This window comes from Martes martes, assembly GCF_963455335.1.
Source record: "Martes martes genome assembly, chromosome: 13".
Taxonomy (NCBI): domain Eukaryota; kingdom Metazoa; phylum Chordata; class Mammalia; order Carnivora; family Mustelidae; genus Martes; species Martes martes.
In genome coordinates this window covers 14,738,377-14,761,191 of record NC_137901.1, presented here as the reverse complement: position 1 = coordinate 14,761,191, position 22,815 = coordinate 14,738,377, and the positions used below count along the sequence as shown (strand labels likewise).

Genomic DNA, 22,815 nt, shown 5'->3' with positions numbered 1-22,815 from the left:
GAACTTTAAAACTAAATCACTAATTATACCTAGAAAAAAATGTTCCAGTTAATTTTAAATGAACTTTGTAGGCATGTGTTTGTTCTTTACTAAGAAGTCAATGGTTTGCCATCACGGCTTAGTCTATTTCAAGAAGAGATAAGGCTTTGTTTCCTTAAACAATTGCATACATTCCCTGTACAATAAGGCAGCATCGAGTGGCAGTTACAGGCAGGAACCTGAAACCAAACGGCTTAGGCTTGATTCCAATCTTGGGAAAGTGACTTAACCAATCCAGGTCTCAGTTTCCTCACCTGCAAAACCAAGATAACAGTACCTACCCTCCTAGGGATACTGTAAGGATTAAATGAGCCAGTATCTGTAAGGTGTGTGGGGCAGAGCCTAGCTACAGGAAGTGTCCATTAAATAAGAGTCACAAGAAGAGAAAGGTATTAATGTACTTCCTTAAATTTCCCAACTCTTGGAGAATCACAACTAAAATGACTTCATTTCTCCAGCCCTTAGTGGTCACTTTTTCCTTTAATTCCCCTCTGAACAGCCAACTGGAATCTCCACAGAAAAAAAATAAGTATCTGGAACATTTTCCCAAATAATACATACACATGCATATACTGCGTGTGTGTGTGTGTGTGCGTGTATGTACACACTTGTACATATTTGAAACAAAAGTTGTAGCATCAATATTTACCCTTACTGCATATGACAGTCTGGCATGCATATGTTCTATTTCATTTTCTTTCAACACTAGTCATAACCTACTATATTGATTTCACTAACCTGCAATATAAAAACAATGCACTGAAGAAACTTCTTACTCCCAACAAAATGGCAGTTTTCTAGTTTCAACTACTTTAGGACACAGACTGCAATCACTGGCAACTTTAAATAGAATTCTGAACCCAAAACATTACAGTGGTTTTATATTAGCTCTGCAAGTTATTAGCTATTTAACTGTATGAAAGCGACTTCTCTTAGTTTTCTTTTCTGCTAAAAGAGGTAATACCTACCTTCTAGAAATTTTATAAAGATTTAAAAAGAAGGTATAAGATATCTGGTATTCCGTAAGTGGCACCAATTATAATTACTGGCTGTTACCAAGGACTACAAAGATTCTCAAGAGTGGTTCTCAAGGGAACCCACTGAGTGGCTCAGTGGGTTAAGCATCTGCCTTTGGCTCAGGTCATGAACTCAGGGTCCTGGGATTGAGCCCCCAAATCAGTCTCCCTGCTCAGTGGGCAGTCTGATTCTCCCTCTGCCTGCCGCTCCCCCATTAGTACGTGCGCTCATGTTTGCTCTCTCTGACAAATAAATAAAATCTTTAAAAAAAAACTTAGTGGTTCTCAATCATGGCTATATATCATGGAGGATTTTAAATATACAGATGCCTGGGGCACCTGGGTGGCTCAGTGGGTTAAAGCCTCTGCCTTCAGCTCAGGTCATGATCCCAGGGTCCTGGGATCCAGCCCCTATCGGGCTCTCTGCTCAGCGGGGAGCCTGCTTCCCTTCCTCTCTCTCTGCCTGCCTCTCTGCCTACTTGTGATCTCTGTCTGTCAAATAAATAAATAAAATCTTAAAAAAAAAAATATATATATATATATATATATACAGATGCCTGAATCTCCCGCCACACTTAATGAATCTCCCAAAATGGAGACCAGGTGAGTGAACACAGAGGGTCAGATTGCCAAATCAGGTTCCACAGGAATTGTCGCTCTTACCCAGTACCCAAAATAAGTAATGACTCAAAGGATAGAAACAACAGCAAAATCTGAGGCAAGCAGTCTGTCCTTGGAGAGGCCTAAAACCATCAGGTAAATATCCTTCTTCTCCTGCGTAAGGATGCATGTTGGTCCATATTGAACATGAAAGATATAAGCAATGAAGTGCACGTCTCAACAAAAAAGGAGCCATTTTGGTTATGGAACATCTGCTTTTTATACCCCATTAATTACATAGCTCACATGATATTTTCCAGCAAGCTGTGCCCCATAAATTCATAAATTCCAGGTTTATTTACATTAAGCAATGTAGTCAAACCTGGTTCATCCTGCTAAAAATATTCCACAGATACGGATTCTCTAGCTAGTAAATACCATCACCATGTTTGCCAGCAGTCAGTCATTAGCATGCTTACAAAGGACCTGATGGAAATCTTTCCTTCTCAATAGGTGATACTAATTACACAACTGGAACCAATGAACTATACCTTTTCCAGTCCTAATCTTGCATTTCAAAACTTACATGAATAAAATTTGTTTTGAACTAAGACATGTAGGGGTCGATATTCAGAATGTCCCAAAAGCCTTAGGGCAGTATTGAGCTTTAAATAGCTGAAATTGATTATTAATTGGCTTAAAACTGCCCTAAGACTTCGGCACCCTGTTTTATTTCATTTTACAAACGAGGAAATTCAAGCAGTAATAGTTTGTTATTGGTTGTTTATGTTTTTAGGGGGTTTTGGTGGGGGGGCTGTTTCTGGATATGATCAAACAGCAAATGCGGTTTTCCAAGTGTCCGTAACTCAGAACTGGCTGGGCCATGTTTCACAAAGTATGCACTCAGTTCTCTCATGTAATATGCTATAGCATACTTATTCAAACAAAACAATGCATTTAATCTGTGTTTTTACAGATATTCCATTGACAGAAGCAGTGACCCTGGAAGATTCTTCTATGTTGACATTACAACAGGTGCCCTAATGACTGCAAGACCCCTTGATCGGGAGGAGTTTTCTTGGCATAATATCACTGTCCTTGCTATGGAAATGAGTAAGTAACACAATAAATTGGTCTCCATAACATGACGAAATATAAGCATTGTAGAATGTGAAAGAAAACTTCTAGAGCTTGTTATATTGTTTATGGGAAAAAACGGAAATTATGGTTTATGCAAGTGAGTGAATGCATTCAGTTCAAATTCTATCTCCTATATACCATGTCCTATGCTAGAGAGTAAAAACAAACAAACAAAAACAACAACAACAAGAAAAAACCCACAATGCAAAAGCAGTACAAAAAAACAGCATCCTTAAATCAAGGAGCTAGACTTCTATGTGAAGAAATCTAAGTGGTTTTTGATCTTCAATAAGATTGGGAATGCACAAATAGTATTGAAGGGGAGCCAAGAATTCCTGTCCGCTTCAAAGGTCCTTCTAGCTGGACTAAGAATCAAATTGACATGAGACAGATTAACAAAAGAAAATCAAATTTAACATACATACATATGGGGAATGCACACAGACATAAAAATTCCAAAGATAGACAAAATGAGGTATATGTATCATTCTGAACTATAAAGAAGGGGTAGAAGTTGGAGATTTCAAAGGAAAGGAATGCATTTCATAGGGACAGTAAGAGCACATATTTGGTAATTGGAGGTTTCCCATACCATACAGATGGGTCACTCAGATAAAATATATCTGTTAATAACCTTTATTCTGGGTGGGGGGAGCCCAATTTAGATTTTTCTGTGTGGGTTAAGGGAGTGAAAAAAGTTTCTCTTGAACCGCAGAGCCTCAAGTGCCTTCAACTCAAAATAATCCACAGCCAAATTGGCACATGGGGACAGGGGGAGCTGTCCAGAACCCCTTCAGTATAAAATATTACTACTAGATGAAAGAAAGCATTTATAATGTATCACCCCTACCACACACCTACATACACAGAAACATGGATACAAGAATTTGAGACATCTTACACTAAAAAGCAGACTTATGAACAGAAACTTAAAAACAGAATGAAAAACTACTAAAAACTAGATTAACATATTTATTATGAACTTCACAAAAATTAGATTATTTACTACTACCTTCAGTTTGTTTGGGTTTTTTTTCATAACACTTAGTGATGGTAAAGGTTCAGGGAAATGCAGACTAATGTACTGGCAGAACTATGTATAATCACTTGGGGGGTGGGGGGGAATTAGGCAATTAAGCTTTCAAGATTCTCCAAAATATTCATACTCTTTTTCTCAAGAGTTCTTACAACTATCTTAAGGAAATAATCATAAATATCAACAAAGATCTATATACCAAAACATCTACTACAGTGCTATTTTAACATAAGGGAAAAAATGGGAATTACCTAAAAGTCTAATAATAGGAGTCTGCCTAAGTAAACTGTGGTACAACCAAATAATAAAATGAAACTATCAAGCAGATATTAATATACATGTTTTCAAAGTATATTTCAATGGCACAGGATAATATTTGCCAAAAGTTTTAAATCCAACTTTTTAATTTCACTTAATTGCAGTGCATATGTGTGTGTGTCTCTCCATATTTTGGACACATGTAATATTACATATATTATATAATGGATATCTCTGGTGGTAGGATTGTAGATCATATATACCCTGACATTTTGGGGGGATTTTCATTAGTCCTTCTATAAACTAGTACCATGGGTTACAATGGGGAAAAAAAAGTAAATAGGTCAGTAATTTTGGTAACCAGGCAATAGAAATATTTAAGTGGATAACATAGGAGAGCACAGATATTTTGGGGAAAGAAAAGAAAAAATTAATCAGAAGAATAAGGCATTCTGAGATTTTATAAAATTATTTACTAAGAATAATCTGTGTGTTTAGTTTCTATTTTATCTTCTTGGGATATGGCCAAAGCAAAAATGGACAAGAGGGGCACTCCTGGGGCTGTGAAACTGTCCTTATGTGGCAATGCCAAGCAAAAGACAGACCAAAAGACACACTTCCCCATGAGTGACTATGAGTAACTTCTCCAGCCCTAGCCAAAGATACGGATTTGGTGTATGTTTGATCCTATAATATCCCCTTAGTCCCTTAGCAGAAATAAATGTGCAGTGTTATCTGTACTCCCATGAATAACCTGAAACCTTCTGAAATACAATTCAAAGAACTGATTATTCCACAAGAATAAAACCAAGAAAGAAAAAAAAAAAAAAAGGAATAAAGCCAAGCAATGACACACAGTATGCATCCAGTTAGAAATGGGCTGTTTTCAAGCCCAGAAAGAATATGGAACTGACCTGTCTTTAATTTCAGAACCTGAAGCAGGAACCAAGTGAGTCAAACCTTTTTAGGCTGCATTTTGTGTTACCTGCCCCCCCACTCCCCCAGAAACATACTCTTCTCCTCATTCTCCTGACATCACACACTCTCTCAGACACACACCTTGATCTGCCGACGTGCCCTGTGTTCTGGCCGCACTCTTACTAGGCCACACATGCATCCTATGTTTCTCTTGCCATTTCCAAGTTCTTTATGCATTCCTTTAAAAAAACCAAACTGACAAAGTAAATACCTATTCCAGCAACGAGCAGCTTTCTTTTACTACTGAACCCTCACCTTTGGTTTTCTCTCTGTTCTCTTTAGACAATCCTTCCCAGGTTGGAAGTGTTTCCGTCACAATCAAAGTCTTAGATGTGAATGACAATGCTCCAGAATTCCCCAGATTCTATGAAGCTTTTGTGTGTGAAAATGCCAAAGCGGGGCAGGTAAGGCAGTCTGTGCAATGTGCACGTTGGTTCAACTCCACAATACAGAATGACTGCGACAGATGACCAAATTTGCCATCAGAGAAATTTAGACTCCAGAAACTAACAGTTCACAAAAGGGTCCCCGACTTCCAAGCATGATATTCCAACAGTTTGTTCAGACAACCATGTGGCGTCCCCCCCCCACACACATTTTAATGATGTCAACAATGCTTTGATGGTAGCCTGCTTCACAGGCCGGCCTGAAGTTATCTACCCATCTTGGAACTGAACTGTATAGGACCAACTACAGTAACGTGTGCTCTGGGTCCTGGGAGCGAGGGACCATGAAGATCAGAAAACTCTTCTCTTTTCCTCGGTTTAGCACTAATACCTGAAAATATTTGCAGTAGGGAAGCTTTATTTTTTGTATCTTCCCACCTCCCTTTCTTAACTTCTAACAATAGGTAACTTGTTTAGGGACTACCTGCCCTATTCTCAGAATGATTTGTAACCTAGAATACCTACTCTCTCCTCCCTCAGTTAAAACATCATTTTCCTAATGTTGTTCATGTCAGATCAGTTTTGAGAAGAAAGGAATCTGAAGACACAAATTTCTACTAATTTGAAATAACCACAGTTCTATAATTTGAAGAGACATATTTGTGTATTTTCTAAAGTATACTTTTAAATGTATATGAAAAAATTTTGGTCGATCAAATTCCAAGTGGTATAACTGAGAAACATTCAGAACTCTGCGTGGAGTGGCCATGTATTCATGCATGCTTTGGGCTGCTGCCTACCCCGTACCCACCCTTCCATACTTCGGCCATGTCCTGTTTCTGCTCCTGGTTTTGTAAGATGCTTTCTTCTCTCACCTGTGACCCAAAAGATCTCCTAACAGTCCTAATTTCTTCCCCCAGAGTATATTCTGTGATCCTGTGGATGCTGGTAGTAAGGCAAATGGAGTCAGAATAGTTTTAATATGGAAGTTATGAGTCTGTGAAGTGCATACCTACAAGGCAAGGATTCATGCTTTGGTAGTTCAGGCAGATTTTGCTTTAACTTCTCTTACTCACCTGGAACATGACATCCTGCTGCACAGAGACTCGTTTATACAATCAAAACTCATATTAGCACCCTGCACTCACCAAAGATTAAGTCAACACATCTTCACCTTTCTCAGTTAAAAGAAAAAGTGATTTACATCTACCACAGGGGTGGGGGGTAGTCCTATAATGATTCTCATCTAAATCCTCTCATCAGAGGATTCCTAAAATTCAGGGCAATGGTGTATAGCCCTCCTAAAAATTTTTTCAGCAAGTCTTTAATAATTCTACTTCCACATCTACTGAATTTCTAAGAAGACCTGAAACATTATGCAGCTAATAAAAGTTACAATGCAAGACTTTATGGTATAAGAAATGATCTGTGTCATCAGAAGTAAAGAAAGAAGGTATAAAAACCACATGTACATGCTTGCAACTACATAAAATTATGCCTGCATGTGAACTAAGACATGTAGGGGTCAAGATCCAAAAACAGCAATAGTTACTGTGCTATGGTAGCTGAGTTTTGAATGAGGGGATTTGGACCTTTATTTTAACAATTTTTGTTTTGTATTATAACAATTTCATATATACTATATAAAGCATAACATAAAATGTTGTTTTACAAGATCTTATTATAACAAATATACATGATGAAGCTAATTATTAATCTACATTATAAAGAAGGTAAAAAAGCAGCACACTAATTAAAGCTCCTCTCCCCCAGAAAACGAAGCACTTACTTTCTTAAAGGTCTTCAGAATAGAAGTTGCATTCTGACAGGTCAATAGCACTTTTAACTACCTGTCCTGGGTTTCACGTTTTGGTTTTTTTTTTTAAAGGATTTATTTATTTATTATTTAGAAAGAGAGTATGGCTGGTACATGCAAGTGGGAGGAGGGGGAGAGGGAGAGGGTGAGGTGAGAGAGAATCCCAAGGCAACTCCCTACTGAGCACAGAGCTTAACACAGGACTCAATCTCAGGACCCAAAGTTCATGACCTGAGCTGAAACCAAGAGTCAGACACTCAACTACCTGAGCCACCCAGGTGCCCCTAACTACCTCTGTTGTTTTTAGAGCACACGCACACATCTCCCATTTCTAAATACATCCTTTTTTGTTTGTTTGTTTGTTTTATTCATTCATTTGAGAGAAACAGATCAGGAATGGGGGTGGTATGGGGGGAAGAAGCAGAGGGGGAGGGAAAGGAACACGCAGACTCTGTACTGAAAGCAGAGACCAACACAGGACTCGATCCCAAGACCCCAAGATTGAGTCAGATGTTTAACCGACTGAGCCACCCAGGCGCCCTTCTAAATACACCTTTTAATGGCCTATCAGACAGTCCTTTACAGCACAGTTTATTTTGTGACTTAAAGATCAGGTCATGCGCCACAAGTCTGTCACATTTATCATCCTTAGTCCAAGATACCAAAAATCCTACCCCTTGATTTTGGCTCTGGGACATATTTTAAAGATTTTCGAAAGCACACAGCTCAGTAGGCATGTCTGGTTTATAACGCATCAGGCCTCCTTGTGTTAGATGTGTCACATACTGTCATCAGCTGTGTGTCTGCCAAGTCAAGATATGTGCTTGCCTCTTAGCAAGCAGCCAAGGAGGAGGCCCATAAAGAAATCAGATGACCTACCTGGCGATGGCTGAAAGCAGAATGAAACCAGCTGAGCAGAATATTGCATGGCAAGTGGGACTGAGAATGAAATCTGACCTACCAGGAGAGTGGAGGGCAGGAGCACAGGCCATTGTGTTCCCAACTATTGCAACCAAATTTGCCATAAAAAAAAAATCAGACCCCAGAAACGAACCCAGCAAAGCAGTGTCTTTGCTCACTCATTCTTTAAAAGCCCTGTAACTGACCCCTGATACTCCAGCAGGAGTGTCAAGTCTACAGGGCCGGTCCTCTGCCTCAAGCCCCCATCTTGCTAATATGTGTATAATTTCACAGGTCAGATATTCTGAAATGACCTACCCAACTATGTACTTCATTATACATAATCACCTATTTTTTAAAAGATTTTATTTATTATTTTTTGTCAGACAGATATCACAAGCAGGCAGAGAGGCAGGCAGGAGGTGGGGGATCAGGCTCCCCGCCAAGCAGAGAGCCCGACGTGAGGCTCGATCCCAGGACCCTGGGATCACAACCTGAGCCAAAGGCAAAGGCTTTAACCCACTGAGCCACCAGGGGCCACCATAATCACCTATTTTTAACATTTGTCAAGAAATATGTTTCGTCAGGGCGCCTGAGTGGCTCAGTTGGTTAAGTGTTTGCCTTTGGCTCAAGTCATGATCCCAGGGTCCTGCAATTGAGCTCCGTGTCGGGCTCCCTGCTGTGTGGGGTGCCTGTTTCTCCCTCTCCCTCTGCCTACCGCTCCCCTTGCTTATGCTCTCTCTCTCTCTCACGCTGTCAAATAAATAAAATCTTTAAAAAAAAATTTTTTTTTAAGAAATGTTTTGTCATTATATGTGTGTGACACTATAGGCAAGATGGGAAGTACAGGACTTGTCTCAGCAGGGACAGGTTGGTGGGGTGGCCCTCGTGTGAGCAGTAGCGACACTAGGCTAGGCTCTGTGGCAAGTTCATCTTCCGTGCTCTACCAAGCCCTCTCCTTTAAGCAACTCCATTCTCCCAACTTTTAGATTCAACAGAGGCCAGTTGCCAGTTGGGTTCACCAGGAGGCATACCCAGAGGTGGAATTCTGAAAGATGTTTATTAAGGAATGCTCTTGGGACCCAATGCCTACAGAAGAGAAGGACTTCTGCAGGACTAGGCAAAATGAGAAGTCCAGCTATGATGCAGACCCACTAACAAGCCTTGGATGACTTCAGAGAGTTCTAGAACTAGGGTTTTCCCAAGTTGAGATGGGATGGCCAGGCATTTATACTATTACATCAGTCACTGGATGTAGGTTGCCCTGGAAGGAGATGGTAAATGTATGTAGGTAACTCTCAGCAGATGAGGCAAATCTCAAAGAGACAAGTGAAGGTTGGGGCATCAAGTCCTTCACAGAATGGGGATCTGAGCAATACAGTGTCCACCACAAGCCCCTAGCTGGGAGCCTCCTTGCCTGTTATTTAACCTCTGGTATACTGAGGGGGGCCGGGGAGTAGAATTACCTCCCTTAATTTATAGATGAAGAAATAAAGACTAAGCAAGCAAGCCCACGTAGGCCCTCCAGCCGACCCCCGATGCTCTGGCGGGAATGTCAAGTCTACAGGGCCGGGCCCAGGAGGGGTAGGAGGTGTCTGTGCTATTGGTTGGTAGAGGAGAAAACACATAGGAAGATGACCACCCACTCAACATTTTTCTATATTGCTCACAAACAGGCCTGCTAATTTTTCAATTGTATATTTTGCACTGGTTTCTTTAGCACACACATGTAGGAATGGGCCAGAGGGCAAGAGAGAGAGAGAGAGAATCTTAAACAGGCTCCATGCTCACCGTGGGCCCAACATGGGACTCCTATTTGATGACCCTTAGATCGTGATCTGAGCCAAAATCAAGAGTCAGGACACTTAACTCACTGAGCCACCCAGGCACCCCTTTTGCAGCTTTTTTTTTTCATGCCCTTCATAACCTTCATGACAAACTACTACTTTGAAAAGCACTGTGGAAAAGGCAAAGTTTGAGCCAAAGAGCTCTGAGAAAACCATCACTTCTTTTGTTCTCCTCAACTCCAAGCTCTGCTTCTGACTCTGCTCTGTTCCATACAATCCACTGTAGGTCTTGGGCTCTACACCTTTCCTAGCTCCTCTTCCCAGCCACCAAAAAGCAATAGCCCGGTGACCCAACCCCTCCCATCTGTGTTCCATTAACCTGACACAGGAGATTTCTCTCCTAGGTACTGGCGATTTTTTTTTTTTAAGATTTTATTTATCTATTTGACAGAGAAAGAGAGACAGGGAGAGAGGGTACACAAGCAGGGGGAGTGAGAGAGGGAGAAGCAGGCCTCCCGCTGAGCTCTATCCCAGGACTCCGGGATCATGACCCAAGCTGAAGGTAGATGCTTAACAACTAAGCCACCCAGGCACCCCCTTGTATTGGTCATTTTTAAGTAGAGGCTTCTCAAAGATAGCAAACTGACCCTGAAAATATTAACCCAAATGATGAGGTTAAGTAGGTGAGGTGGGAGAATGAAAAACTGGGAGACAAGCAGGAACCTGGAGCATCTCACAGCTCTTTTAGCCAGTCTTCTATTTAGATTGCTTTAAAATGACTAGCGTTGGTGTGGGAATTTGTTATGGTGAGGCTTAACCCTGGAGGTATTCAGGTAACATTCACCATGTACCTGTCAATGTATTCAGGCCCAACAATAAAGACCAAAATACAATTCTGAGTTGTGTGATGGTATGGGGTCCTTTCCAGTAAGTTTCAGGATGTCCTTCTCATTAGGGAAAACAATCCACTATTGGATTTCAGGGTTTAGGATCTCACCAAGCCCTGAAGATTATTCTTTCAACCCTGATTCATATGATTTCATGTCACTCCCACAGCTGATCCAGACAGTGAGTGCAGTGGACCAAGATGACCCACACAGTGGTCAGCACTTCTACTACAGCTTGGCTCCAGAGGCTGCTAACAACCCCAACTTCACCATTAGGGACAACCAAGGTAATGGGGGGACAGGAACCTACCAATGCTTTCTTATAGCTTGGGTTGGATACTTTTGGTCACTATACCATGCAAACCGTGTCAAAGGTCACCTGCTCTTCAGTAGCAGTGGGGACATTCAATGCTAATTTGTAATTTTTTAAAGTTTTATTTCAAAAAAAGATAAAAATTAAAATTAAAAAAAAAAAGTTTTATTTCAACAGATCAAAGACAATGTCCTCTGCTGAATCTGAAACTTTCAGTTCATCAGTTCACAAATGTTTTAGAGTTGGCTCTGTGTGAGGCAGTGCCAGGCTAAAGCCTTCCTTCATTGCCACAGATAACAGCCATGCCTGTATGCTCTATAACTATAGGAAGAATCTGAAAAAAACGGTAGAAATTGAACTAGATAAAGAGAAAAACCTGAGGGAACATTTCTGACCAAGCATCAAAGGGGATAACAGTGAAAAGCTCCCAGAACAAAAGGGAGAGAAAGGCTAAGATGACAAAGGACAAACATAAGATCACAAAGTGTAGCTTGGCACTGAAACAACTCTATTACTTTACAATGATTTTAAAAAGACAGAGCCAGGTGGGGTTCCTTATTCCAGAAAGCACTCCCCACTACAACTTGGCTGGAAGGGAATTCTAGACCCCTCTTGTGCAGTAAGCATTCTGATCAGCTAAGAAATGTATAGACCTAGCACAGTCTTCATTAGGCACAGACAGGAAAAGGAGGGACTTTTGTTCTCTCGTCAAATGATTTTCAAAGAAAGATCAGAAAAAAATCACTTAAATCTGTCAAGTGAACCCCTTCTGTTGCTAACTCTGCTACCTGCTGTCTGACCTTGGGGAGAGAGGTCATCACTTCTCTGGGCCCTACTAGCCTCATTCTTATTCCAGTTCTAAAATACTAATTGTTGGGGCACCTGGGAGGCTCAGTCTTTAAGTGGCTGCCTTCAGCTCAGGTCATAATCCCAGGGTCCTGGGACAGAGATCCGCATCAGGCCCCACATTGGGTTCCTTGCTCAGTGGGAGGCCTGCTTCTCCCTCTCCCACTCCCCCCTGCTTGTGTTCCCTCTCTCGCTGTGTCTCTGTCAAATAAATAAAATCTTTAAAAATGAAATAAAATAAAATACTAATTGTTACTGTGTAACAATCTAAACAAAGGGAAACGAAAAGTCATGATTATGTCTGCCTGGTCTTAGTCTCAAACATCACTTATTTGAGACTTAAGTATTAATTCAACCCCACATGATATTCTGCCATTAACACTTGAGACTATTAAACCTGTTTTCTTTTAAATGTAAAACATCCTTCCAAATCTTTCCTTTAACCTTCTACATGTTATCATAAAATCACTCTGATAATTCTAGAAGGGAGGGTAATACAAATCATAACAACAGAAGTACTACAATTAAACATCCTGATCTTTTTATTGGGTCAAATTTTGAACTATTCATTTATCTGCTTCACAGGGAAATCTTTCCTACAAAAAGTGGTTTCAGCTCCGTCAGGACTGGTTTCATAGTGGGAACCAGGGGTGGGGGGGAGGAATATTACATTACACTGTTTCTTCAAATTTTCACTGAAGTGTCACTCTATTCCTTCACTGTGATATTTGTCAGAATCAACACAAAAACAATATGCAGCAAAACGACGCAAATTTTTTAAAGATGACTTTGGATACCAATTCATGGAGCCAATGCTTTAAAAAGATGGGCCACTGGAATATGATGACTATAAAAAGAAATGACTCATTTCTTGGAAGGTTTTCCAAAACAAAAGTCAGCACATCTTCAATAGAAAGGATGAACTCTTAAACTCCTCATGACAATTTATCCCATGAGTATTTTCTATAGACGCTCATTAAAAAATTGACCAGCATCTGATTTGGTGGATCTGCTGTCAGGACCCCAACTCCCATGCCCAAAACATATCTCTTTATAAACACCACAAGGCACTATCTTAAGTAGAGCCTTTCTTACTTTGTTTTTTAATCCACAAAGCATTATTAAAAGGATTGTGTGTATGTAGCATTTTGCAGTTTCAGACACATTTTCCCACACTTTTCTTTTTATTTGATATTTATAATAACCCTTGAAGGTTTCGAGGAAGTTACTAATCCCTCTGATTCTCGCTGTCTCAGATAAAGAAAGAAAGCAAATGGGCCACAATCAGAAAGTGAGTAAGCATTAAGGCTAGGACTGGAAGATGGGGCCTGTTTTAGACACACACACACACACACACACACACACACACACACAAGAAAAAGGTTTTGTGTCACCTTGGAAACAAATACTGTTTCCAAATGGGTTACTAAAGCCCTACTCATAATATTCAACAAAAACTCTGCAAGTGGCTACTGCAAGTTGCCAGAACTCTTCCAAGACTAAATAAAGTCAGCAAGGCAACACTCTGATCTTTTTTCTTTTTCTTTAACCTCAAATAATTCTGAGATCAAGAAACATGATGTATAGTGCTTAATTAAATGATGATATAATACTTTTATGAAATTCAGCTCTGGTGAAGCTTTCTAAAAGTCTTACAACGTAGCCTCGATTAAACTGAAAAATAAAAGTAAAACAGATTTCTGTTTGAGAAAAACTTGGTTTCTGAAAAAACAAGACTAACACTGTAAAACAGAATACTACTTAGCTACTAAATCTGGAAAAACAGAAAAACGGGTGGGTTGTACAGTAGGTAGAAATATAATATAATCCTCAGGTGGGCAAGCAGAGGGCCTGTACCAAAGCAGGAAAGGATTTCCATTGGCTGGATAATTTTCAAGAGTTAATATCACTAGACCAAATAAGCAGTTACACAGCAAAATGGAAGAAATGTATACTTGGAGTCAGAGAGACCAGAGCTCAAATCTCAGCTCTGCTACTAAGTTAGTAACTTTGAACAAATTTCATCACTTTCTCTAGGCCTTAACTCACCCGTATAAAAGGGTCAGATTATCACTATCTCATCAAATGTGAAAATGAAATGAGATGCTGTGCACTTAAGCACTCAGTAAACAATCACCGATATCGTGAAAAGGCAGGGCAAGGAAAAAGCAGAAAAGCTAACAAAGGGATAACGTATCCATCAGAATAGGCTAGCCTATGCTGAGGAACAAATGACTGCAAAATTTCAGTGGTTTAACATGACTAAAATTCGTTTCTTACTCACATAAAACCAGCTGTGGGTCTGAGCAACAAGGACAGCTGGTGTCCATGCAGCTCAGTGTCCCAGGCTGCCTGGCTCTCCATCTTAAACGTTCTTGTACAGTATCACACCGAGGCAAGAGAACACAGAGAAACACGTATCAGCTGTTAAATTCTTCTGCCTGGAAGTGACACAAACCGCTTTTGCTCATTTTTCATTATCAAAAGCAAATCATATAGACATACCAAAATTTAAGAGGGCAGAAAAGTATAATCCTTTAATATGTCCAAGAAGGGAAGGAGAACCAGAAATATTGATAATTAATAATGTTTACTTTGGTTAGGCTCTCAGAAGTTTTTGTGAAGTTCTAGACTCTTCCTTATGAAATGTAAACCACATGGACCTTCCATGTTGATGTTAGCTTTGAGAGTTACTGCTTGCATGTCCTACCACATCTCTAAACTTTTCCTCTACTGAAAATGATCTGAACTTTGCAAAAAACATATGACTTATAATTCTAACCCACTAGAAGAAACTTGAAAACAAAGATTAAAAAATTAAAAGATCCTAGAACATTGCATTAGGCAAATAAAAAAATAAATACACAGACACACACCACCTTTGCGAAAACACATCAAATAATTTTGCTACTTCCCTTTAAAACTGGAGGAAAAAAAACTAGTATTGCTGATCAGGAATGAATTTCTCCAAGTTCTTTTTTTTTTTTTTTTTAGATTTTATTTATTTATTTGACAGACAGAGATCACACGTAGGCAGAGAGGCAGGCAGAGAGAGAGGAGAGGAAGCAGGCTCCCTGCTGAGAAGAGAGCCTGATGTGGGCCTCGATCCCAGGACCCTGGGATCATGACCTGAGCCAAAGGCAGAGGCTTTAACCCACTGAGCCACCCAGGTGCCCCATCTCCAAGTTCTTATGAACTGTGTCCCCTCAGACCACAAGTAGGGGGAAATAACAGGGTGTGTCACGTGATTAGGGGATTTCAAACAAGCTTCCGCTAAATGAGCAGTTTCTTCAGAAAGCACAGAAGGAGTTGGTGACTGCTTTCAGAGGTGTAAAACAAAACAGCCAAAGACGTGACTTCCAGTGAAAGTGGCAAAAATAAGCAATCTGCCACAGCCAAGTGGGCTCCTCAGCATTCTTTTCCTGGAGGCACAAAGCAGCCCCAGGGCCTTGGAAAGCTGCTGAGCAGGAACAAGCAGGGACCGCAAGTGGCCAGTGATTGTTCATTCCTATCAAGCTTTCACAGGAACATTCCAGTTAGATCTGAAGTCTAACACTTCGCCCTGGGCACTTTATGTCACAAAGGGTAAAACAGACTCTCAAAAAGGGTTTCTCTCTTACGCCCCAGGGCTTTGCCTAGAAGCAGAGCAAAAAAATCTGTGGTTTCCGAATTCAAATGCTGATCCAGACAAAGTAGAGGGGGCTCTAGGTAGCCCCCTCCAGGGAATGTTTGACGCTCCCTCTCCGTCCTACCCACTCCCATCCCTGCCCTCTTGCTTTCCTCAATCTAAGAGATTAATTCACTTATTGGGGTCTTCCTTTTTCTTTCCTCCCGCTTTCCACTCCCTTACTCCTACATCCCCTGTCTTCTTCAGATAACACCGCCCGGATTCTCACCAGGAGGTCTGGCTTCCGGCAGCAGGAGCAGAGCGTCTTCTACCTGCCCATCCTGATAGCGGACAGTGGGCAGCCGGTGCTGAGCAGCACGGGCACGCTGACCATCCAGGTGTGCACCTGCGATGATGATGGCCACGTCCTCTCCTGCAGCCCCGAGGCCTACATGCTCCCTGTCAGTTTGAGCCGGGGCGCCCTCATCGCCATCCTGGCCTGCATCTTCGTCCTCTTAGGTGAGCAAGGGGCTCCCTTCTTTTCTGTGGGGTCCCGTAAGTGCTGACTTGGCTACCATTCTAACACAGCTGTTCAGAACCTGTTTTCTATGCCATGCTTATTGAAAAGGTGGTAGAGTAAGGCTGGGAAAGAAATTAAGAAACTGAAGATAGGGTGCCTGGGTGGCTCAGCTGGTTAAGCAACTGCCTTCAGCTCAGGCGGTGATCCCAGAGTGCCAGGATCACGTCCTGCATCAGGCTCCCAGCTCCTCGGGGAGAAGCCTACTTCTCCCTCTGACCTTCTCCCGTCTCATGTTCTCCCTCTATCTCCCCCTCTCTCTCTCCCTCTAATAAATAAGTAAAATCTTTTAAATATATATATATAGAAAGAATTTATTTATATATATAGAGAGAGAGAGAGAAAGAGAGAGAGAGAGAAAGAACGAACCTGAACATGGGTCCTTCCTTCAAGGAAGTCATGGCCTCTTTGGCCAAACCAAAGCAAATACATTTATCCAGCATCTGCAATGGGCCAGGGTACCATTCCAGGTGCTGGGATTAATAAGACAGACACATCCCAGCCTTCACAAAGCTTACTTCAGAGCAAAGCAAGTTCATTTTGACACCACAGAATCAACACGACAATTTTGGGCAGGATATGATAAACACCTCTTCTGACCCCTTCATTTCACATAAGTAGTAGCTAAATCACAAAGAGAGAGTGACAGGCCCAAGGCAAAATGTCAGAGGCAGAGGCAGAAGTGAAATGCAGGCAACCCTACACTATTCATCCCTATATCTGAGTGGTAAGGCTCTTTTCCTAAGTGTTCATCCCCCAAATTCTGGAGGTGGTAGGTGTTATGGAGAAGAGAAGAAGGACGGGGTATCCTGAAGGGACAGGAGACAAGGGTGGGTGCCATTTTATAGAAGGTGGTCAGGGAAGGCCTCCCTGATAAGGAGACCTTTGAGCAGATACCTGAAAGAAGTGAGAGTGAACCCCGTTGCTCTCTGGGGGAATAAGCTATTTGGGGGCGTTAGCACCCCTCCAAGGCACTGTGGCCATCTAACAAGGAGCAGTGACTACACAGGATTAGTGTGCCACTGCTGGTGACATAAAAAGATGCGATGACAGGCTGGTGGGAGAGCGCTAGTGAGGCAGAGGATCCTTTCTTCCTCTGCTCAAATCATATAGGCAGCCACTCACCTCCTTGCACATAAGGCTATTTGAGCAATTGTTTTTGAACTCAACACTCAAAAACCAACAATAAAACACCTAAACTAACTCTAAAAACCACAAAAAATATCTGTCCATATATCCCAACTTTTCTGATCAAGTAATTCATTGCACACGTATTTTGCTTAGAAAAAAGCAGACTAAGACAGTAATATCATCTAATATGAAAGAAACCCTAGCGTTCTATGAGGGAAAAGAATACAGCCCTGGGGATTTAAATTAGAATAGGCATGCAGAGATCCACATAACCCCCTGGCCCCAGGTTTACCTATGAACCAAGAAACTGAGGCAAACCGAAGACAGAACGTCCTGACTACAAAATGTCAGCCCTTGATTGAATTTCTAGGTAGGTCTGTGGAATATGCCTCTCAGAAAACATTTGCAAATACCACATGTGGTTTGATTTTGTTGTTTTAGTTCAGGGCTACATGAAAAGTAATATAAATAAGTAACTTTTCTAAATCCTGTGACCCCTAGATCAGAGCTGGTCCCTGTCTGCATTGACAATCACCCTCCTGCAATTCCCCGAGTGTCCATAAGATGGCATTGGGAGTCCTAGAGTGTAGGACAGGATAAACTACATAAGAAGCCGTTGAAGAAACTTGCTCGTAGGAGAAATTTCCAGCCTGCCTATTCCTACTCCTATCTTTGGAAAATGTCCACATTATAAGTTCACCCTTGCCCACAAAGAATAGAAAAAGCCATCATTACAGAAATACCGATTTAAAAAGACTGGCACAGAGAGGCTCTCAAGCTAGAAATGGAATGCAAGGAACAATTTACATTGTGCCTCCCAAACCCACTATGACTTATCTTTTGAACTGTACAGAATAAACAGGTAGTTTTCACAAGCTAAACTGAGCAGAGGTTTATATGCAACTTTATATAAAATCCTCACAGTTTTAGGCACTCTTATTTCTAAGAATGCGTATCCTAAATAAAATATAATTCATAAAACTGAGTAAGACTGGGGACGCCTGGGTGGCTCAGTTGGTTAAGCGGCTGCCTTCGGCTCAGGTCATGATCCCAGCGTCCTGGGATCGAGTCCCACATCGGGCTCCTTGCTCCGCAGGGAGCCTGCTTCTCCCTCTGCCACTCTGTCTGCCTGTGCTCGCGCTCTCTCTCTCTCTCTCTCTCTCTCTCTGACAAATAAATAAATAAAATCTTAAAAAAAAAAAAACTGAGTAAGACTGTAGTGGATTTGCCAACAAAATACTATATTTTACGGACAATTAAATAAATACACTAATTTCAACTTTATAGGGTTTTTTTCCATGTCTCTAGTATAGATCTAGTTCCTAGAAAATCTCATAGGCCCTATGCACTGTGCTTGGAATACCAAGATCCTCTTCTGTCAGGGAAGCCTTTCAGTTGAATAGGACCATGTTTCCCAGAATCTGATTTTCAGGGCATTATCCGATACTTGTTATTTAAATCAGATTATCTAAAAAATAATACATTTGTATTTTATTTTGTAAGATAAAGATATTTGTAAGGTAAATATAAGATCAATCAATTTGATAAGCTGCCTAATTCTCTAACATCAGAATTCCTTCCAGCAGATATCCAAGACTTTTCTAATTTTGTTTCCTAGCATTTTCTTAAATACCACCCCTACCATTCCAGTATCATCTGTATGAACGTTTTTCAGTCCTCTGAGAATTACCCAGCCAGCCCTGCCTCTGAAATCTCTTTGCAACACATATAACCCTATGATAGTCCTTATCACTGCCTGACAAGTATAAATCATCTATATTTCCTTAGATTACAAGTTTATAAGACCAAAAATCATGTCATATCAATGTTGTTTCTCTACTGTTTTGCATAGTACATAAAAAATATGAGTTTAGCACTTGTTTACTGAGCCCCACGAACACATAATACTAATTTAGAATCATTCCATTTATCCAGCTCTGCATCCACCAGCTCATACTCCAGCCCACACCCAGTTTAAGCCCCCACTTTTTTAGAGCCCTATTAGACCACTCCTCTGAAATCCCATAATCAGGTAGTCCATAAATCAGATTTTGGCACACAGAGAAAATATACGAGAGTATATAATTGTTTCCTGTGTTTGCCTTTTGTCACCCTAGCTATTTGGGAAACTATTGGGCATTAACATCATTTTAACTGCAATTTACAAAAAGCACATTCTACATCCAAATGTTTTAAATCATTATCATGAATTTTTTAAGTCAGTTCATAATTTTACTAGGCATACGACTGAACTCCATTTTTCTCCCCCTTGGTAAACTGCAGTTTCATTTTGTAGTGTTGTCAAGTTGTTACCATTCACCAGCTATAACAAAGCACATCAGGGGAAAAAAAAAAAATCAATAGCAGTTCTACAGCTAAAACCTCAACACACTTCCTGGAAAACATTTTCAGTCACAGATAAACAGTTCAATGGGATTATCTCTATCTCTCCTTTAAACCACAGTGAACACATACTGGAAAAAAAACACATTTGTTGGGATAAAATTTTATCCAAACCCGCAAGGGCACCTCTAACAGTGTGGTGTTTCTTTGATAACATGCGGAAGGAATTACATAAAATGTCACTGCTCATTCTTTTCCTTCCATGAACATCACTGGGTCCAGACAGTCACAACCACCTCTCTAACAGAAGGCTTTCTGAGGATTCGGAGTTTACTAGAAAACAGCCATCACTTATTTTTTTAAAGAGATATAAAACTAAGACTTCGATTCATACTTAGCCTTTATGTCCCTATGCATATGCACTAATACGTGATTATATTTGCAGAGTGAAATCCTACTAAGATCCTAATGTAAAAAAAAAAAAAAAAAAGGATTCCACCTACGTAATAAGATTCCCACATTATCAGAAATGTACACTCGTCCTTACACGGTCAGAGGACATTGTCTGAGCCTTAGCGTAGACTCCACGGAGGCCGTAGAGCTTAATGGGATTTAATTTGGGGGTGGCCGGCTGCACACAGACACCCACACACTCTCAAAGAAGCAAGCTGATGCAAAGAGACTTTACACGCAACTTCTTCTAACTGAACCACCTGCAAAAAAGAGAGGGCTTCATCTGCCTACAAACCCCCAATCCGACCGCGCAGAATGAGTGAGAAGGAGGTAGACCCCGTGGTTTAGAACATCCGAATGCTGTCTCTGGGCTCAGCACTCAAAGACCCCGTCCCATACCTGTGGTTCCCCATGGCCACCTGCGGTCATGGCACACGCAGTCGGGTCTCCGGGGTAAAGATCCTGTCCTCTTTGTTTCCGGCAGTGCTGGTGCTGCTCATCCTGTCCTTGAGGCGGCACCGGAAACAGCCGTACATCATCGACGACGAGGAGAACATCCACGAGAACATCGTCCGCTACGACGACGAGGGCGGCGGCGAGGAGGACACCGAGGCCTTTGACATCGCGGCCATGTGGAACCCCCGGGAGGCGCAGGGGGGAGGCGCCCCCAAGACGCGGCAGGACATGCTGCCCGAGATCGAGAGCCTCTCCCGCTACGTGCCTCAGACGTGCGCCGTGAACAGCACAGTCCACAGCTACGTGCTGGCCAAGCTCTATGAGGCCGACATGGACCTGTGGGCCCCGCCCTTCGACTCCCTCCAGACCTACATGTTCGAGGGGGACGGCTCCGTGGCCGGGTCGCTGAGCTCCCTGCAGTCGGCCACGTCGGACTCGGAGCAAAGCTTCGACTTCCTGACGGACTGGGGGCCCCGCTTCCGGAAGCTGGCGGAGCTCTACGGGGCGTCGGAGGGGCCCGCGCCCCTGTGGTGACGGAAGCCGGGAGGCAGGCGCGCGGCCAAACCCAGACGTTCTCGGCGGACGCGCGCCCACGGTGCAGCCGACCACGTGAGCAATACTGTGCTGGAGAGTGAGAGGGGGTGAGCTGCGGCGAAGAGAGCTCTCTCTGGATCAGCTTTACTTGGTTACATTAAGTTAAGTAGTCAAAAGGAAACACAGGAAGAAGCGGGGGCAGAAACTCCAATATCCTTTCGTTCCTTTTTTCTTTTTCATTTTTGCGACACCGCCTTCAAGGGCTTGGAGTCCAAGGTCAAGTTATGGCGAGCTTGGCTTTTCTCTCCCATTCGCCAAGGCCTTTGTCGCTTTGTCACTCCGCCACCACTGAAGAGTTTCTGGTCTTACATACATAGGTGGCAACTGAAGGGGAGTTTGACTCTCATATCCTTTTTCTTTTTCCTCCCTTTTTAAGAAAATTTTTATCTTACTTTGTTCTCCATTTAAGAGTTTTGCGGGCTCATCAAACCGCACAAACCAAGCCACACAAAAGAACACTGAAAAATTGTTACTCGGTGAAATTAACCTACTTGTCCTGGTATGGATGGAATTTCTTTTAACCCTTTTGAGACAAGGTTAAGGCGAATCAGCCTTGCATGACGGGTGGGTGGGGGATGGGAGAAGGAAGAGGCATTGACTCTGTGCTCAAGTTTAACGGCTGAACCAAGAGTTGCTGGCATTACAGCGAATCCAACTCCATCAAGTTAGAGTGCTCTGTTCTCTCGGCTCTTGAACTGTGCCCCTGCAAAATTGTTCAGAACAAAACCAGAAAATCTGCCTCTTTTGCACTGTAGATGTCTCTTCCATGTGCCAAATGTGAAGATTAGATGCTACAAATGAAAGCCAAATAAAAAGAAGTATCTGATAAAAGCATGGGTTAGAGGGCTTTCCTAATCTGTGTGAGGTCAATCCAAGGGATGTTTACATACTGTAGATAACCTACTTGAACAAAAATCAGTATTATAGAGAATAAATGGATGTAAGAAAATTACATGTATAAGTTTTGTATATTTGTTAATAATTTTGGTAATAAATATGATGTACTGCATCTCAGTACCCTAGCACTTCTTTTAATAAAAGTTAAATAGAAGGGAAAGTCTATTGCACATTTGTTTAATTGCAGAGCACAAAGATGGCCTCGTAATCTTGACGTAGCCTCAAGTTCCTGGGGCTGGAGCTGATTCATAAGGCAAAGGCAGCAGCGGAGTAGTATGACGCTGTGCATTCTTTTCCAGTAACTGAACACACGAATATTGTGGTTCCAGCTGTTAAGCTTTTCGTGAACACTCTTCATCCCCTCCATCTCTGAAAAGAGTAAAGGATGGTTTGATGATATCAATCACATAATGGTGAATCACGCCCCAAATTTTTCATTTTGTGAGAGGGCTTTCCACATAGCCACCAAGGAGACAGGCCATTCTCCTACTTCTATCTCTGTTCTATTGGCAAATCAACTATGTACAAACGAATACAAATATATATCAAATCTGTACAGCTCACCAACACTGGATGAGGTCACAGAAGATTTGGACCATATTTTATTCATCTTTCCTTGCCCCACAATTGATTGTAAACAAAATAGTTTTGTGTGGGTCTTGTTTACAAAAATGGTTCTCAAATTTGGGGATGGGTTCAGAATCTCCTGGAACACTTGTTCAACAATAGCTGGTTGGGCCCCACCCGCCTGGAGT

General features: G+C 41.7%; 1 protein-coding gene across 1 annotated transcript in view; it reads left to right on the top strand.

Annotated features, from left to right (window-relative positions):
• Window positions 1–21,103, top strand: part of CDH20 (cadherin 20) — a gene marked incomplete at both ends in the record, with an annotated part of 51,030 nt that extends 29,927 nt beyond the window's left edge. The window contains 5 exons of the mRNA XM_080822173.1: window positions 2,632–2,768; window positions 5,350–5,471; window positions 11,013–11,130; window positions 15,877–16,128; window positions 20,598–21,103. Of these exons, the coding sequence (XP_080678299.1) occupies window positions 2,632–2,768; window positions 5,350–5,471; window positions 11,013–11,130; window positions 15,877–16,128; window positions 20,598–21,103 (1,135 nt within the window). The remainder of the gene's footprint in view (window positions 1–2,631; window positions 2,769–5,349; window positions 5,472–11,012; window positions 11,131–15,876; window positions 16,129–20,597) is intronic.
• Window positions 21,104–22,815: the final 1,712 nt, after the last annotated feature.